Raw genomic sequence first — 17253 nt, forward strand, 5'->3', positions numbered from 1 at the left:
TCGTCGATGAACAGTTCATGACACGGCGCCATCTATTATAGCCAACAGCTGGATCAAGCAAGCATCGCGCAAGCCCCGCCTGCTACTTCATTTTGCGCGTGCGTCACTTCATGCAGTATAGATCGTGCCCTCCACCGTGGAGTTCTGGCGACGCTTCGTAAAACCTATCTCCCGCATTCCTCTGCGCCCACGATTGCATACCCTCGGACCGAAGAGCCATTCTCGTACCCCGCCCCCTCGTGGGCTCTGACAAACATATACCCAGCGTCCCTGCGGTACTTCGGGCTTCCCCCACTTCGCTGCTCCCCGTATGATATGGGGAGCATTTCGTGGACGATGAGGGGCTCCACGGGGGCCCGGGCGCCCGGACCGAGGATCTTCGTATTGCATCACAGTCCATCACGCGTCCTGTCTTCCGCCACCACCACCGCCCGCGGTCGCCAAGCTCTCCGTACGGTGGGCGCGCAGATTTCCAAAAGCGCCCTGTTATCGTGGGCCGCTCTCACCATCTCTACGCCTCACTATGCACAGGAACCTTACGTAAACCATTTAGCCCGTTGTCTCCGCGCTCTATAAGTACGATGGAATGGCCGTCTCGTCAAGCCGCCTCTCCCCCTCCTTCCGTCACCTCCCATTGAGATCTCCGGTTGACTTTCATTTGCCATTGACTCTCGTCTATCTACCATGATCATCATCGACAAGCCCATTGACAAGCATCTCGAGGAGACGTCCGACGCGGTCGACGAGGGTAAGTACTGCCCCCCCTTCCACCATACCCGCTCTCTCCCTCTACTCCGGCTGTTATTGCTTCGGCCGTCGGCCCTCATGTACTCCCGTTCATAACGTGTGGGATTGACGTCAACGCCGTCGACACAGTAAACAAGCTCAAGAGCGCCGTTCAATGGGACACCAAGGCGAACTTCGACTCCGAGAAGGACAAGACGCAGTTTCGGCGCTACGAAGAGGCCTGCGCGCGCGTGAAGAATTTTTACAAGGAGCAGCACGGTGAGCTGCGTCCACCGTCACCTCCACCCTCCACTGACCCCATTCCCAGAGAAGCAGACCGTCGAATTCAACATCCAGGCGCGTGCAAACCGGCGGAAGCACGTCAGGGCACGTATGGGTGAGTATGCTAGCCAGCGTTCTTGGCTTTGCGCATTTCTGAGCGCGTGACGCTGTTCGTCGCCTGACGCTAATCATCGCGTGCTCGTCAGGTATCTGGGAAGCCATGGAGAAGCTCGACACCCTGCGGGACGACTCGGACCCCGACGTGCGTCTCACGTTCCTGAGCGTCCATTGTACACCTCCCTGACGGCGCTTGCAGACGGACCTCTCCCAGATCGAGCACCTCCTGCAGACGGCAGAGGCGATCCGCCGCGATGGGAAGCCAGAGTGGTTCCAGGTGGGTGGCGCGGACTACCCCGGCGAGATGGCGCTGACCTCGTATTGCGGGCGCGTAGGTCGCGGGCCTGGTGCACGACCTTGGCAAGCTGCTTTACGTCTTCGGATCGGAGTGCGTATTCTCTCCGCGCCGTGCGAGTGCCTCAGACTGACACTCTTTACCCAAAAGCGGGCAGTGGGACGTCGTGGGGGTGTGTATATATTCGTCGTCTCTTTAATGGGGGTTGAAAGCTGAGCCTGGCTATTCTAGGATACGTTCGTCGTCGGGTGCAAATTCTCCGACAAGATTATCTATCCGGAGACGTTCGCGGGCAACCCGGACTCGAAGGACGAGATATACTCGACGGAGTATGGGATCTACAAGCCGCACTGTGGCCTGGAGAACGTCATGCTTTCTTGGGGGCACGATGAGGTTCGCAATGTTTCTTTGTTCTTTATCAACAATGCCCGGGCGGCTAACGCTGCCTTACAGTACCTATATCACGTCTTGCGCGACCAGAGCCGGCTCCCAGTCGAGGCGCTGTACATGATCCGCTATCATAGCTTCTATCCGTACGTCGACTTGAGCGATATCTTTTGCGCTATGAGCTAAACTACGCCCCAAGCTGGCACCGTGAGGGCGCGTACAAGCACCTCTGCAACGCCGAGGACGAGAAGGCACTTGCCGCCGTCAAGGCGTTCAACCCGTACGACCTATATAGCAAGAGCGACGACTCGGTGGACCCAGCGAAGCTTAAGCCGTACTACCAGGGCCTCATCGAGAAGTTCTTCCCCGAGGTTATCGAGTGGTAGGCGCCGACCTTGCAGACGTGCTGAACCTGCTAGTCCGACCTACGAGTGGTTGCAATACTCCTGTCAGATATGTACCATATGTATGATTATTCGGATATATGTACCATTGACTCTGTCCGCTGTCCATCGCGCTTTGGAGATGAATCAGGATGTGGAACCACTCAACCAGAACTGAGGCGTAACCGGCGTTTTCCGAAGCCATGAAGGGTCCGCGCACGAGGCGTGTTATCTCCTCTCTTCCGTCCATTGTGACCACTTCGATGCAGTCCCCTCCAGCTGTGCATCATATGGATGAGATGGAAATATCGTGCAGCTGTCGCTGCATGGCTTCTTGACGGAAAACTGCTGTACTCGCACTGGAAGGTCCTGCTTCCACCTCCTTTGCCCTCGAGATGGCTTAGCTTCCAGGATCGGGCGAGGACGCTTGTGGTATAGCCGCATACCTTACGCCATTACGCAAGTTCTCTATATGCGACAAACGAGAACACGGCTCGTGGCGAGCTTGCGTTGTCATTGTGGCTATTACACTACAGCTAGGTGTGTACTAGTTCTAGTAGAAACCCTCATCTTCGCCCTTGTCCCCCGATTTTGTGCACATGAGAAATAAGCTCAGCTATCCATCTTTTGTCGCTCAGCTTTCTTGATTGCTTCGTCGATGTTGCCGATTGCAGCTCGCCCTTGCGGGTCCAACAACAATACCTTCCAAATGCGGACAAAAGCATCTACGCAACGCAGACGTCATCGGTGACCTGCCAGCCTTCAATGACGCGCTTCAAGTCTTCGCTAGTGGCGCGCCTATAGGGAACGCGTCGATTTCACGCGCTAATCAGCCTCAGATAAAAGCCCTCTGCGCTCGCTGGCGTCGATAATTCCTTTCTCTCCCCCGCCGTCTTCTCGACGTTCCCAAGCGAACCACAGGCAAACCGTAGAGTGACGCAGAAGTCATTTTCCTCCATACTGAATCAGAAACCATGGCCGCACCCTCGTATGCCACAGTCGCGAACCCCGAAGAGGAGACGCACGTCGTCGAAGAGGAGGCAGAGCCGCCGCGGGCTCCGAGTCCGACTCTCAAGCGAAGCGCGAAGAAGGGTAAGCATGAGTCTCATCAGCCATATGATATCAGAGTCTGACGGCTCCCTTAGGTGACCTCCAGAATGGTAGCGGCTACAATGGCAGCGCGCGAAAGCGACCGTCGCAGCAGCGCCAGAAAGGCGAGAAGACCGCCCTACAGAAGCATGTCGCGTTCTTCGACCGAGACGGAGACGGCATCATCTGGCCTCAAGATACCTACATTGGTGAGTTTTCAGCACTCGCTCAGAGTGGTACTGCTAACGCGTCAATGCTCAGGATTCTATGCCCTGAAATACGGCATCATCCTCTCGTTCATCTCCACTGTCATCATCCACGGCAACTTCGCGTATTGGACGCAGAAGTCGTGGATCCCTGATCCTTTCCTGCGCATACACGTCGCCAATATCCACCGCGACAAGCACGGATCCGATACGGGTGCGTAGCATTGCACCCTTCACTTGCCCTGCTAGCGTCAGTACTGACTGTCTCGTTTAGGAACCTACGATAACGATGGTCTCTACATCGAGGACAAGTTCGACCGCATTTTCGACAAATACTCGTCCCTCCCCGAGAAGGACGGCCTCCTCGTGACAGACACTCTTCGGCTTATTGTCGGCCAGCGCTGCGTACTGGACTTCCTCGGCTGGGGCGCAGCTATCTTCGAGTGGTTGGCAACCTGGATCCTGCTTTGGAACCGTCGGACGCCGGAGGGCGCCATCAAGCGTGAAGATATGCTGAAGGTCTACAACGGCAGCATATACGAGGAAATTTCGGGGAAGAAGAGAGCATAATTTGGAAACACCGCGAAGGGGAACTCCTTCGGACTAGGGACGTACGAACTTAGCGAGCTCCTGGACAATAGAACATCCTGAAGTCATGCAGCGGTTTATGAAGAAGTTTAACCGTTTATTGTACACGATCACGTTTCGCACACGTGTCGGTTCGTATCCTTGTCATGCTATTCCCACGTTGCTCTTCTTCTCTTTGTCCGCCATCACAGGGCACGTCCTTCCTCTTATCTCCGTTTTCCTTCAACTATGGATATCGACGATGACCGACTGCGGGGCTTGTATGCACGTGAGATGAGCTGGTGATGTGGAAGGCAGACATGCTTATTCGTAACTAGTCAATCCCGAGCTGCGTACCCAAATGGAACTTGGCAGGCTTTTGGACACAATTGAAGGGTTCCACCTCGTATGTCCTCAAAGCATGATGCTGCTCTGTGATATTGACTCAAACATGGTCTAGGGCTCTCACAACCTAACCGGGCGTCATCGCCCCGTTTACGAGGAGGCGAGGGCGCGATTCGACGATCTGGAGCGCGCGTGCGTTGAGTTTGCCAGGGTGGCTACGGTCAAGGAAGGTTATCGTCCTCTTCGCTTGTCCACGCCGGCTGGCGTCATTGAGGCCGTTGAGCCCTATTGCATCTTCGACCCGCCCAATGCGTGGGAGGAGTTCACCAGGAATCGCGGTATGCCTTGCTATAACTACACGATGTTGGTCGCTGGCATCCGTAAGCACTGGTCTACGCACAATGCTGCGTATGACTGATTACATGCGACAGAGCAGTGCCGCGAGGTGATTGAAGCTCACCCGGAGCCGCGCTTCCAGAAGTTATGCCTCTTGGACTTACCGCCCGAGCTGCTCGACCATATCATGAATTTGTGTCATATCTTGGTTGCGAGGGTTTGGAATCAAGTCTGTAAGACGCTGCAGAAGCACGCGTCGCAGCGCCCGCATACTGTACGAGTCCTTGTCCCTGTTCTTCCCCGACGACATGCTAAGCGGTCGCGCAGTACTGCGACCTCACGATGGCGCGCGAGATCGACTGGCCGACGGCGCGGGACTTGGAGGACACGCCCGACGAGCTCGAGGCCTACCTTCGCGGTCAGGCCTTTCCCGCCCGCGACGCCCTCGTCCGCCGCATGGAGCGCCTGCTCTCCCGCCCGGACATCCTCGAGCGCATCCGCACCCTGACCTTCGGCGAGGACTGGACACACGACCACTTTGGCTTCGTCGAGCGCATGCGGTGTCCGGCGGAGGAGATTACGGAGAAACCGTATGCGTTGTTGGCGGAGGTGTTGGGGAGGTCGAAGCCGGGGAGGGTGATTTATCGGGCGGGATCGCTGACGACACCGGTGTGGAAGGCGATTGCGGCGCAGCCGAGTGTGCGGTCTGCGGCGCTGACGACGCGATTGGTGGACGAGCGGCCGGATTGGTGGGTCTCATGCCCTTCAGCTGCGGAGAGAGGTCGATGGCTGACGCAGTTCGCTCCCTCAGGCCGCCCGCCCCCAACATCATCAACCTGCACATCTGCATCGGACACGCCGTCAGGCCGGTCAACCAATGGGACATCATCCCGCTCTGCCCCTCCGCCGTCTACCTCAAGGTCATCAGCATCGAAGAATACGGCAGCGTCGTCCCCGACACCGTCTTCGGCGCCTTCCCCGCCAACCCCATGGCGCACATCCAGCGCCTCGACCTCCAGAACATCGCCGCCGACTCGCTGATCAGCCTCGCCGACGCCATCCAGGCGATCCCGCGCGTCCCGCTCACGCACCTCTCCATCGCGCCGAAGGCCTCGCTCGTCTACGGCGAGGTCGCGTTCCCGCTCGTCGAGGCGCTGCAGCACGCGCCGGACCTGCGCGTCCTGCATATCTCGGGCCTGCACTACGCGTGGACGGAGCTGCTGGAGTTCATGGGCGAAAGCGTGCCGGGGCTGGAGGCACTCGTCCTCGAGCACAGCACGAGCGAGCGGAAGAAGAATGTGGAGACCGCGCACTGGCCGTGCCCCGCGTACGAGTACGCGCCGCTGCTGGGCGCCTTCCCCCGCCTGCGCCACCTGGGCCTCAACATGGATATGTCGAGCTCCCACACGCCGCGCATGATGGAGCAGATGGAGAAAGGGTACGACGGCACGGCGCCGACGGAGGGACTCTACCAGACGCCACTGACGAGTGCCACGCTCGACGAGAGCCTTGAACCTGACTCTGTCGGCACCACGGAGGGCTGGATGACGGGCAAATTGTTCGCGATTCATGCGAAGAACTTGAAGAGCCTCGCACTGCACAAGATGCAAGACTGTCATTTTCACCGGTGGTCGTGGTCGATTGAAAGGGACGGCGAGAGCCCTTCGCTTTGCTCGTTGAGCGCCGAGGACGGGGAGTATATTGCGAAGTGTATGCCGATGTACCATGCTGCGAGTTGGGAGCTCACTCCGAAGGAGATGGACATGCTGACTGCCCATTGAATTTGATCGCCAGATTAACAAACAGTAGTACTCTGTACGTTCTTCTGAAGTTGACAAGGCAGCGGTTATAAGTACACATATCACAGATCACTAGCATTTTCCTGGAGTTAGTATGTCCCTTCAACATCGTCGAATGCCTTCGCCTATGTCAGTGTAATACCTTGGCATGTTAACTGATGCGCCCATCATCCATCTATTCGCAAGGAAAACTCTACAGCAGGAAGTTCCACATCTGACGGTATCAGTCCGCTGAGGCTCAGGCTGAAGGTTCCACGATAATACGATGGTTAAGGAGAAAGAGCGTCACAGTTGCGCTCATGTCACAGAAGGCACGTGCTACGCCACATTTCCTGACTCGGTGTCGACAGAGATCGCAACTCGCGATTTGCTCCGATGGCGCTCTGGAGCACAGTTTGGTATGTCGTTGCTCGAAGAAAACCCATGGAGTCGTACTTCACCACGCCGATGTTCTCCAGCCATTTCTATGATATCGGGTCGTATGGATTGTCGTCAGAATTTGCCATGAATGATAGAACAGCGATACATGAAAGAGGAAGAAAAGGACGGTTATAGAGTACATCGCGGGAAACCGTGAACTAGCCAACGTCTCCCGTGCTCAGTCTACATGGCATACCTGCAAACGTAAGGTCAACAGCCAATCAGGCGAAGAGGGCAGTTCGAACGTACTTCCTCGTCCATTCCCGAGCGGTCGCCTCGTACCGCGCGCGATCCGTCTTGTACAGATGCGCGATGTCGGGTACGAGGGGGTCATCGGGATTGGGGTCGGTCAACATGGAGCAGATCGACAACAAGACTGCACGAGGGGACGGCATGGTCAGCACGATGCGATCGCGCGGCAGCAGCGCGCCGGGGACGTACCCTTCGATATGGTTAATGCTGGCGACCATTGGTCCCTCAAGATGTCCAGGCAGATCGACCCGTTCGCGTTGATGTTCGGGTGGTAGATCTTGGTCGTGAAGCTGACCTTGGGCGGCTTGAAGGGGTAGTCCGTGGGGAAGGTGATGGAGAGGAAGAACACGCCGCCGGCGTAAGGCGAGTCACCCTGGAGGGGCAGTACAGGTGAGCAAGCAGTGCGCCGCATATACGCCACGCAGCACGCACCGGACCCATGATCGTGGCTTGCCACTGGAACATGTTGTCACCGGTCGGGCCAGCGCTGCAAGAGGAGGGCGGGTCGCGGCCAAGGTCGACGAGTTCCTGTGGACAAGGATACGATCAGCCTCATGTTTCGGGGCCGATAGAGCGCCGCCTTTCGCGCCCGCTGGCGGGCCAGCGCGCGGCAACACCTGGGGCAATCGCGCACCTTGTTAATGCGACGGAGGGCCATTGTAGATGAGGATAAAAGGAGCTTGAGATCTTTTACATCGCACACGGATCGTCCAGATCAGGATGTGATTGGGCGGGAGTCGGTCGCGCGATGGGGTGAACGGCATCGATTTTGAAGGTCATTTTGGGAGGTACGGTGAGTTCCCGTGCGGGATCGACAGCAGAGACGTTGCTTACGGGTTGGGTGAAAAGACCTGAGCGGCGAGCGGAAGAGATGGTGGTAGAGGACCAAGTGCGGTTGCCGCTGTTTGTACAGTGTTTGTAAGCGGCGTCGGCGGTCGCCGCACGTGACACTTCGAAATTGCACCGCCAGTCGCTTTGGTTCTTTCGCCGGCGTTCTTACTCCTCCTTTCGTTCTCTTCGACGCAAGAAATCCAAGAAGGACGATTATATCCAGTCGAAGGCATGCATATATACACTAATACATTGTAATCGAAGCCTTCGCGTCTGTGAAGTGGCGCAAGCAGCCGAAACGGGAGTGCATCGTCTCGATGCCCCTCACTTCAGGCTATCGCTGCTACTTCACAGACACTACGGCACGTGTTTTCAGAAGGAAAGAGATTGATGCAATAGGCATTATGTCCTGGAAAGCCAATTTAGCGACTGCGATGCTGAACGAGGGCGGACTCACCTCTTGTGTGCTTTGTATCGTACCAAAATAGTCAGATGTATCTCAGCTGCGAAAGGAAGAACAACGATAGCAAGAAGCGCAAAACAAGAAAGCCATGAACAAGAAACCAAGAAGAAGAAGAAGAAAAATATTCGAAAGACTCGCCAGGATCGGGCTTCGCCCAACCGCACACGGTACATCAGCGCACCTCCAAGGATCCATCCCTACCATCGCACTGGCTCCCAGTACCCTCATTTCTCAGCTCGCTTCGTCGTACTCGTACTCATCATCGCTGATCTCAATGATCACCGGCCCTTGCTCGGGAGCTGGCCACTTCCTCCTTGGCTTCGACGTCTGACCGGCCGTGTGTTGTTGCGTGCTGGACGCCGCGGCTGCTCCCGCCGTAGCATACCTCCTGCAAAGACAAACACGAAGCAAAGTCAACTCACGCGACAAGAAGTAATCGAACACTGCTCAGACAACATGGAAAACACGGCGCACCTGTTCATTTCCTTGATGAGCACGACGATACGCTCCCGCTCGTCCTTTGTTTTCGCGGCGCTCAGCATTGCCAGAAGCCGTTTGCTTTCGTTCAGATGATCACCGAGGCGTTCGAAGTCTGTGGAGGGGGGGAGCCGGCTATTCGCAGGGGGTGGCCGGTTACTCGGGTGGAGTGACCCGCTACTCGCATGGGGAGGCCAGCTTTGCGACACTTGTGTCCTGCTACTCGTCTGCAATACTTGTGTCTTCTGCTCAATGGTCATTGGCATTGAGGGTTGCAGCACCAATGGTCCTACGCTCGTCGCCGATGCCGAGTCTGCGCTCAAAGGTTGCGTCGACGCCTCGCTGATGGCCATCTTGATGAACATCTCCGCGTCGTCTTCCACCGTCGCGGCTGCGCTCTGGATCATTGTCGCTGTTGCTCTCTGTGATGTCATCGCGGTTGCGGTCTGGGTGCCCGTCGCGGGAGCGCTCTGAGGGACCGTCGCAGAAGATGCTTTCTGGCTCATCTGCGAGGACTGCGAAGTGAGCGACGTCGTTGCGGTCGCGATAGATGACTGAGGTGGAGGCGATGGAGGCCGGGTAGGATGCGAAGATGGTAGTTGAGTGGAATGAGAGGAAGAAGGTCCAGCAGAATGAGATGGTGCTGCCCGTGGCGCCGTCCGCCTACTCTGGCGAACCAAAGCCTTCAGCTCGTCCTCCAACCGCGTCACCCCCTCACTCTTGTCTTGGGTCGTTCCCTCGACCTCATCCTGCACCACAGCCATGGGCTCCGGTGTGATGGCCGCATTCGAGAGAGCCGCCGAAGGCTTCCCAGACGGGGTCGCCGTAGCCTTGCCCGACGAGGTCGCTGTAGACTTCCCCGACGGAGCCGCCGTCGACTTGCTAGAAGACGACGCCATCGGGGCGGACTCCCTCGCGTGCGCACCCTTCGACGGTCCAGGTTTCGACGCCGTCACGGGCGCAGGTTTCGAAGCCACCACTGGCGCAGGCTTTCGTGGTGTCAGCGCCGGGTCCAAGGGGGCTTTGGGAGGTGCTGGAGGGGGCACATAATCCATCCGTATCTCGCCCGGCTCCAGCGATTGCATCCGACCATCCACCTCGTACTCCCCCTCGTCCACGTCGATGACGATGGGGTCTGCGGAAGCGCACGCCGCCTCCGAGCGGATGGGCGGATACAGTGCATTCGAGCGAACGGGAGAGCACGCCGCGTGCGAACGTACGGGCGAAGACGCCGCATTCGACCGCACAGGCGATATCATCACGCAGTCCGCGGACGAGCTCGACGCGCGACGCTGGATGGTGTTCATGTCGATATCAATCGGCGGACCGATGGCGAAAGGGGACGGCGACCTGAGCGGCAGTTGCATTGGAGGGGGTTGTCTTTGGGATGGACGGGAGGCTTGAGGCCGGGATGCCCTGTCCGAGGCAGAATGGCCATTGGGCGGAGGTGGTGGAAGGATGGGCGTAGACAGAGATGGAAGAGACGCCAGTGCCTGCGCGTAGAGATCGTCGTCCCAAACGTCCCGCCCTTCGGCTGCAGCTTGAGCGCGCCTGAGCAGGAAAGCGTCCGCATAGGGCGTATAGGATAAAGGGGGAACCGGTTGACCATGATTGGCCGCAAGAGCAGCGTCGGTGTATGGCGTCAAGGATAGTGATGGTCGTCTCGGCAGGGAGGGCAATTGTGTGAGTGCGGCGTCGGTGTATGGGGTGAGTGAGGGTGGCGGTTGTGGGGGTTGCTGTTGGTGTTGAGCATCCGCTTTCTGCTTCTGTTTCTGCTTCTTGGATAATTTGGGTGCAGGCGCGGATGAAGTGGACGATTCGCCGCCCTCTGAGGCAGGCATCTGACCCTTGGCCTCCTGCTGCCGTTTCTGCGCCAGATTGTACCCTGGCGACTCGCCGTCCACCACAAGCCAATAAACGCGGATAAAGTCTAGTCGCGGCTGCCCCTTGAGCTGATCGGGCGGCAGCTTGTCGAGCTCGGGATTCAACCGCTTCGACCTCCAGGCCGACGACGCTAGCGCATTCGAGGGGAACTCGATGATCGCCCTGTCCCGGAGCACCTTGTTCGTCACCACGATTGGCGGCGCGACGCCGCAGACGCTCAGCGCCCATTTGGAGACCCACTCAGGGTGATTGCGGTACGCCTTCGGAATGTTCTCCATGACCAGGGTGCGCTCGGGATCGGGCGTCCAGGGAGCGAGGGGAGCTAATGCTTCGTTGGGAATGCAGCCGTGGGCAGCCTTGGGGTCGGGATCGGGTTCGTAGCCTATCGTCATGGAGCGCCCTTTCTGCTTCTTGGCGGTGGGGGCTGGAGCAGGTGCCTTCGCACGGGCCTGGGTAACAGGTGGTGAACTTTGGAGGGAGGGAGCAGGTCGCTGAGACGGCGCCGAAGCTGAAGGGGGGATATACGACGTTGAAGGCATTGGATCATGCATCTCGACATCCGGTTTCTGCGGAAGGGTGTGGTGGATAGGAGGATTGGAAGGTCCTTCCGCGGCGCTGAACATGGCATTGACCCATCCCGACTGCAGAGGGGCGTCGAAGAACTCTCCTTGGCTCATCAGGGGAGCCGACATATGAGGCGGGACCATATGCGGGGGTAGAGCGAGAGCTGAATGTGATGCTGCTTGCTGCGGGTGGCCTGTACGCGTTGGCTTGCTGACTGGCTGGGAGGATTTGGGAGGGGGTTGCGCCTGCTTCGAACCCTGCTGTTGCTTGTTGCTAGCCTTCTTCTTGTTCTTCTGCTTCGGCTGGGGCTGGACGGGCGCGGGGGCTTGTGCGGTGACCTTCGGGGGCGGTCGCGGTACGAATGCATCGGGCTGCTCCTCCTCACGTTTCCTCTTCGCCGCTGCTGCAGATTTTAGCTAAGGAGAAAAGTAAGCGTTCATGTCACGCACATTTACTCCTCGTCGCCGGCGACGTTTGCCGCGTTGCGTTATTCCGCCCAGGCTTGACTGCGAGCGTCTGTGCTTTCGGGACAGGGGCGCGCATATCTTCGTCGTCGGAAAGCTCGATGGGAGAGCTCCTTGAACCGGAGCCCTTCGCAGCGAGCATCGGTTGGGTTGTGAATGTCTGAGACCCGGAGAAAACGCAGAACAAAAGAATAGGCCAGGAATGGGACAATGGCCATTGTTGTTGTCGTGTGTTTGGCAGCCCCAACATTGACCCACAGGCGGCGAGCTCATGATAGCTAGTACATAAAACTCTAGAGGCGCATATAGTACATGTAAAACACAACAACGGAGATGGTCCAAGGCTACACGGTGTTCGCCATCTCGCTCGCGCTGAATTCCCAGTCGGCCCTCATGAAGCCAGCCCCTCCGGTGCGACAGAACTTGTGTTCCTCGTCCGTGAACGACTCACGAAGGGTGACTTTCCCATCGGCATCCCTATCAACGGCCCACGAAGACCCAGGACACAGCAGCGAGGGGGTACTGAAAGATATGGTCTGCAAGCCATGCCCGTGGATCGCGAACAAACGCGCCGTCGCCTTCGTTGCCGACTCACCAAGGCCGTCGATGCGTCTCGGGTCCTCTACATCGAGATCGACATCGTCAGTACTCCGACTGAACAAGCGGTCGAGTTCATGTTCGTCCTCCTCGTATGCGCCGTCGTAGCCGGTTTCAAGGCGATGCATGGCGTACGGAGTGTAAGTCAGGTCGTACGCGCTTATGTTGATCCCCAGGTGCTTCAAGCGCGGTAAGGCAGCGAGATGAGGGGCGTATTCGAAGGAGGGGCGGGGCCAGTGCGTCCCGCCTCCCCTGACCTCTCGATACTTGCTGGGCTGATGCTCGAGCGCCAGCAATCGCAACCAGGGCAAGTTCTCGCCAATGAGGGCGAAGAGGTCCGGCTGCACATACTGAAGGGTCGAGATGCACAACGTCTGCAGCTGGCGAGCGTTGTGCAGTGAGCGGATCAAGGCAAAGACCGGCTCCCTCGTAATGTGCGACTTCGTGGGCGCCGAGATCGCGAAGTGCGTGAGAGGGGGCAACCCGGCGGCCACGAAAGCCTCTGCCAGGACGATGATAGACCCAGGATCCATCCCATGCAAGTCGATCCGGCGGAGTTGCGTGAGGGGGTTGTACGCGTTGCCGCCGAACACGGCGCGCGGTATTGAGGTTCCGCCTCGTCGGCTGGGTGCGAAGACGCAAAGGTAGAGCGCAGAGGGACAGTACGTAACGATGTCCCAGAGGAAGTCTGGCTGATAGACTTCCGTCATATGCAGCACAAGGTTGACGACGCTGGTCGCTGGAGGCCTGTACGATATTCTCAGCGCATGCTCAGTCGCGAGTGAAGCTTCTTACCATTGCACGCTCATAGGCAGGCTGGTCAAGAGCGTAAGCGTGTGAAGGGTCATGCATTGCGAGATGGCCTTCCACACCAGCCCGTACAAGGACCGCGATCGGTAGGAAAACTCAGTGAGCGGCGCCAAACGAATTTGCTGCGCCAGAGGCTTGACGAGTGGACCCACGAAATCGTTGTACGAACAGCCCAACAACTCAAACCACCTCCAGTGATCGGAAGTCCAGTCCTCGTAGAAGATTATGTTCTTCGTCTTGGCCAAAGCGTCCTTCTGCCTGAGTAAATGTCGCATTCGGTTGACGGTCGCATTCCGCTGCCGCAGGGCGACCTTGCGCACGTAATTGTTCGCCTTCTCTTGCCCGTCCTTCCGCTTTCGCAGCTTGTCCATGAGGTCCACGTCCAGCGTATGCACCGAATTGAGTGGGTATTTGATTTCCTACTCGTGCATTAGGCTGTTGCTTCCGCATGATCGATACAAGAGAGCTTACCTCGTAGGCATATGTGAGTGCGTGGTCGCGCAGGATCTTGCACGTCCCCGACCAAGCGGCGAGCTCCTCTGTGTTGGCCATCGACATGATGTAGTCCAGGAGCTCCGGCGGCAGGTCGGTCAAGAGCAGCACCTGAAAGCGGACCTCCGCAGACCCGATGGTGTGCAGGCAACGCTCTGAAGACTGAATCAGTACACTGCAGACGCTCTCAAGATAGGCTACGAACCAACTCCGCGCTGCAGCGATCCGTAATCGTGCGAATACCTAACATGCCATTTGTCGGCAAAGTCGTCCCAGAGCGTGGGCGGTTCGAAGTCGTAGACGGCCTCGACGCAGGGCACCTTCTTCATCTGCTTGAAGTCCCAGTCCAGCACCTCGCGGGTGGATATGGTGACCTTGTCCTTCATCGCGAACAATTCCATCGCCATCGCGACTAGCTGAGTGCATAGCTTCATATAGCGCGGACGGTGACGTCCTGACAGGTCAAGGCTTCCCTGCGATAAAATCAGATATAAGTTGCGCCTAAGATATGATCACACTAACAGTGTGGAATCCAATGAGACTATCGAAGAGGCGGTTCGTGTACGCTCTCCCCAGCACTATCTCGCAGAATTCGCGGGCGCGCTGGACCCTTTCTTCGGCGTACTCAAGCTCTTCGGGGTCCTTGTCATTCTTGGTGACCCGTAAATTCAACTCGGCATGCCAGTATCTGTTCTGAGCTTCGTAGACATCGTCGGCGTAGAGCTTCAAAGGGGGATTCTGCCTTCGAGGTCCGAGGGCTGTGTCGTCGCGCTTGGCTCCTGCGTAGAGCGTTAAGAAACGGAGCGGATGGTGGCAAATTAGCCCTGACCATGAAGGTAGCTATAGAACTCCTCGTCCTCTGAATCCATTGAGAATACGTCTCGAGTGCAGTGGTGGCAGGAACAAAGATGGAAGCGTGGGAGGTCTCAGGGATATTGCAATTCCGCATTTGGCGAAGTCAAGAATCACGTGCTACGACGAGCCATGCACCCACAAATTCAAGAACGTGAGTCTCTGGCTCCCCATTGTGTGCTTCCTACCTTCAGAATGACAAATCAGCTACGGAAGGTTAATTTTCTAAGTATCAAATGCCACGCCCGTCTACAGGACACTCGCTGTAGTTCAAGGTTCATCGCCATCGCCATCAACGTCCCAGGGCACTCCCATCCTGCCCCCGGCAGCCTCTATCCCGAAAGTAACCTCCGACTCTGACGGTCGCTCGTTCACAGCAATTCCTCCTCCATCCTTCCGACTGAACGTGCAGGAAAACATCGGCACCCAATCCTCCTCCGAGCCCGCGAAGAACGACTGCAAGGCAGGCGCATACGCAGCGAACATCGCCGCCGTATGTCGCGCCGAGTCTCGGGTGAGATAGTCGTCCGGATCCCTGATCTCGTCCTCCGGGTCGCTTTCGTCAAGCGAGCTGGCGATCTCGGGTTCGGACATTCTTCTTTCAAAGCCTAGCAGCCCGGCAGGAGAGTAAGCCCGTCCTTGTAATTCCATGTTTATGCCCAGGTGCCGGAGCTCGCGCATCCCGGTCAGGTACTTGGCATACTCGTACGCTGGCGCGGGCCAGCGAGCACCGTAGAAGGGATTGGTAGCTTCAAGGATCGACACCCGGTGCCCGACCGTCAGCGCCTGTAGCCTCGGTGCGAACCGCGCAATGCGCCCGAAAAGCCCGGGCTGCGTGTACTGCAGACCACGCAGGCAAAGGACGCGCAGATGCGGTAGGTTGCGCAGCCCCCGAATGAGGCGGAGGACGCAGTTCCGCTTGAGATGCGTCCACTCCGCAGAGGTGAGAGACAAGTGCGTGAGTGGGAGAGGGGCCGCCGCACTCTTCAGCGTACGAGCAAGGCTGGACACGGCCGATGGGTCGATGCCATAGAGGTGCAGTCGACGAAGCGAGCGATCCAAGCATTGTGAGATGGGGCGCACAATTGAGTTCGAAATGGGTGTGTCCGCGTCGGCGGAGATAACATTGAGGAATGCCAGAGAGGGACAGAGACCTATCACTCTGCGCGCGCCCTCTGCGCCCTTGTCGTTGCGAATGGTGATTAAGAGATTTCGAATTTGTGGCGCGTCTGGCCTGAGGAACACGGGATGACTCTTAGTTGCATGAAGCTATGAGAGACCATGACTCACCAGATAGACCCTGTCGAACCAAGGCCGGCCTCCAGATGGATTGTCCGTAACGTTTCGTTATTGATGATGGCGGCCCAGAGGTATAGCGGCACTATGCGCGACACGAATACGAGCGTTTTGAGTGGCGCGAAGTTGATAACGTCGGCCAGTCGCATGAGTATCGTCCTCAGCAATGTCGTGTGCGAGCAGCCCATCCAGTTTGAGAGTCCGCCGACAACCATGCGGAACTCATCCACGAATTGAAGCTCTCGAGGGCGGCAAATTATATCGGGATGCAGGACGTGCGATATTCTTTGCTCCATTTTCCTGCATCGCTGGGCGGCCCACTGATACCGCGCACGCATTGCCTCCTCCTCTGTGCAATCCTGAGATGAGAAGAGCGCGTGCCCTCCCTTCATAGTGAGTACAAAAAATAGTGACTGTAATTGTGATGGGCGACCCAAACAGCTTCACACGACGTCTAGTATGCCTCACCTGGTATATGTAGCCGAATGCGTGTTCTCGCAGAAGTTTGCTGGTTGCGCTCCAAAGCCTCAGCTCTTGTCTTGTAGACAGCGTCATCACGTGGTCCAAAAGCTCGGCCGGTAGGTCAAGAAGGAGGAGTTTCTGATATAGAGGCTCAGGATTCCTCGTCATGGCCGCTCGACAGTCCTCTTCAGCAAGGCCATGAGCGGCTGCCAGTGCGAGATGTGAGCGTCACTCACTGATACACACGCGAATATCATCCCAGCCCATCAGATCTCCAAGGCGCCACTTTGCTGCAAATTCGACCCAAACGTCCGGAGGATCCAACAAACGGAGTCCAAGTCCAGGTAATCGTTTTCGCCTTTGAGGGGCAGTGCAGTGCTGAGAAATCTCCATAAATTCTTGCTCTACGATGTTGAATTGCTGGCGAAGGCGAGCGTATCGTTCCGGGTGCCTTCCTGCAAGGTCGAGGGTACCCTATAACGGTTCTGAGTGCACGAAGAAATGCACATTGACTCGACAGCTTACATACATTATGGTGCCCCGAGATGGCGTCGAAAAAGCGGTACGCAAGAGACATCCCAAGACGACCGCGACAGGTCGACAGTTGGTCAAGCTCGTCGATTGTATGGCCATGTTCTGTCTCCGAGACTCTGACTCTGCTGGCACGTCCATAGCCGTTGGCGATATCGTGGTACGTCCGGATGTTGGCTATGATTTCGTTGCCGTGTAGCTTCAACCTTGAGGGCTGATCCGCGCAAGTGGCCTTGTAGAAGTCTGGCAAAGTGGTGAGAAGGGGCATCCCGTCATGACAGAAGAACTGGAATATACACCCTTCAGCAACTTCCAATCGTACTCAT

At 57.4% G+C, this 17253-nt stretch overlaps 5 protein-coding genes across 5 annotated transcripts; 3 read left to right on the forward strand and 2 right to left on the reverse strand.

Moving 5' to 3' along the window:
• The first annotated feature begins 302 nt into the window (after positions 1-302).
• SCHCODRAFT_02640597 (myo-inositol oxygenase) lies at positions 303-2381 on the forward strand. Its single transcript, XM_003027475.2, has 10 exons — positions 303-748; positions 877-1005; positions 1055-1123; positions 1215-1270; positions 1325-1402; positions 1461-1513; positions 1571-1592; positions 1652-1813; positions 1874-1953; positions 2007-2381. The coding sequence occupies exons 1-10, from the start codon at positions 685-687 to the stop codon at positions 2191-2193; spliced, it is 900 nt and encodes a 299-aa protein (XP_003027521.1). The 5' UTR covers positions 303-684; the 3' UTR covers positions 2194-2381.
• Positions 2382-3081: 700 nt separating this feature from the next.
• On the forward strand, positions 3082-4152 carry SCHCODRAFT_02640604 (Caleosin-domain-containing protein). Its single transcript, XM_003027476.2, has 4 exons — positions 3082-3282; positions 3336-3488; positions 3541-3699; positions 3760-4152. The coding sequence occupies exons 1-4, from the start codon at positions 3165-3167 to the stop codon at positions 4053-4055; spliced, it is 726 nt and encodes a 241-aa protein (XP_003027522.2). The 5' UTR covers positions 3082-3164; the 3' UTR covers positions 4056-4152.
• Positions 4153-4314: 162 nt separating this feature from the next.
• SCHCODRAFT_02516226 (uncharacterized protein) lies at positions 4315-6514 on the forward strand (the record flags this gene model as incomplete). Its single annotated transcript, XM_003027477.2, has 6 exons — positions 4315-4333; positions 4391-4458; positions 4513-4777; positions 4829-5007; positions 5061-5482; positions 5545-6514. 6 exons carry the CDS (start codon positions 4315-4317, stop codon positions 6512-6514), a joined length of 1923 nt encoding a protein of 640 aa, XP_003027523.1.
• A 407-nt stretch (positions 6515-6921) lies between these two features.
• Positions 6922-8104, reverse strand: SCHCODRAFT_02640608 (ubiquitin-conjugating enzyme E2). The gene is made up of 6 exons (XM_003027744.2): positions 8039-8104; positions 7839-7891; positions 7637-7732; positions 7394-7577; positions 7202-7328; positions 6922-7148 (listed from the first exon to the last, which is right to left on the reverse strand). Exons 2-6 carry the CDS (start codon positions 7860-7862, stop codon positions 7136-7138), a joined length of 444 nt encoding a protein of 147 aa, XP_003027790.1. The 5' UTR covers positions 7863-7891; positions 8039-8104; the 3' UTR covers positions 6922-7135.
• Positions 8105-8729: 625 nt separating this feature from the next.
• Positions 8730-16326, reverse strand: SCHCODRAFT_02516718 (uncharacterized protein; the record flags this gene model as incomplete). Its single annotated transcript, XM_003027745.2, has 13 exons — positions 8730-8886; positions 8973-11308; positions 11639-11823; positions 11873-12047; positions 12339-12409; positions 12483-13231; positions 13280-13713; positions 13766-13941; positions 13992-14259; positions 14309-14565; positions 14827-14845; positions 14987-15872; positions 15929-16326. The coding sequence occupies 13 exons, from the start codon at positions 16324-16326 to the stop codon at positions 8730-8732; spliced, it is 6111 nt and encodes a 2036-aa protein (XP_003027791.1).
• Positions 16327-17253: the final 927 nt, after the last annotated feature.

The sequence above is a fragment of the Schizophyllum commune genome (assembly GCF_000143185.2).
Source record: "Schizophyllum commune H4-8 unplaced genomic scaffold SCHCOscaffold_12, whole genome shotgun sequence".
NCBI lineage: Eukaryota > Fungi > Basidiomycota > Agaricomycetes > Agaricales > Schizophyllaceae > Schizophyllum > Schizophyllum commune.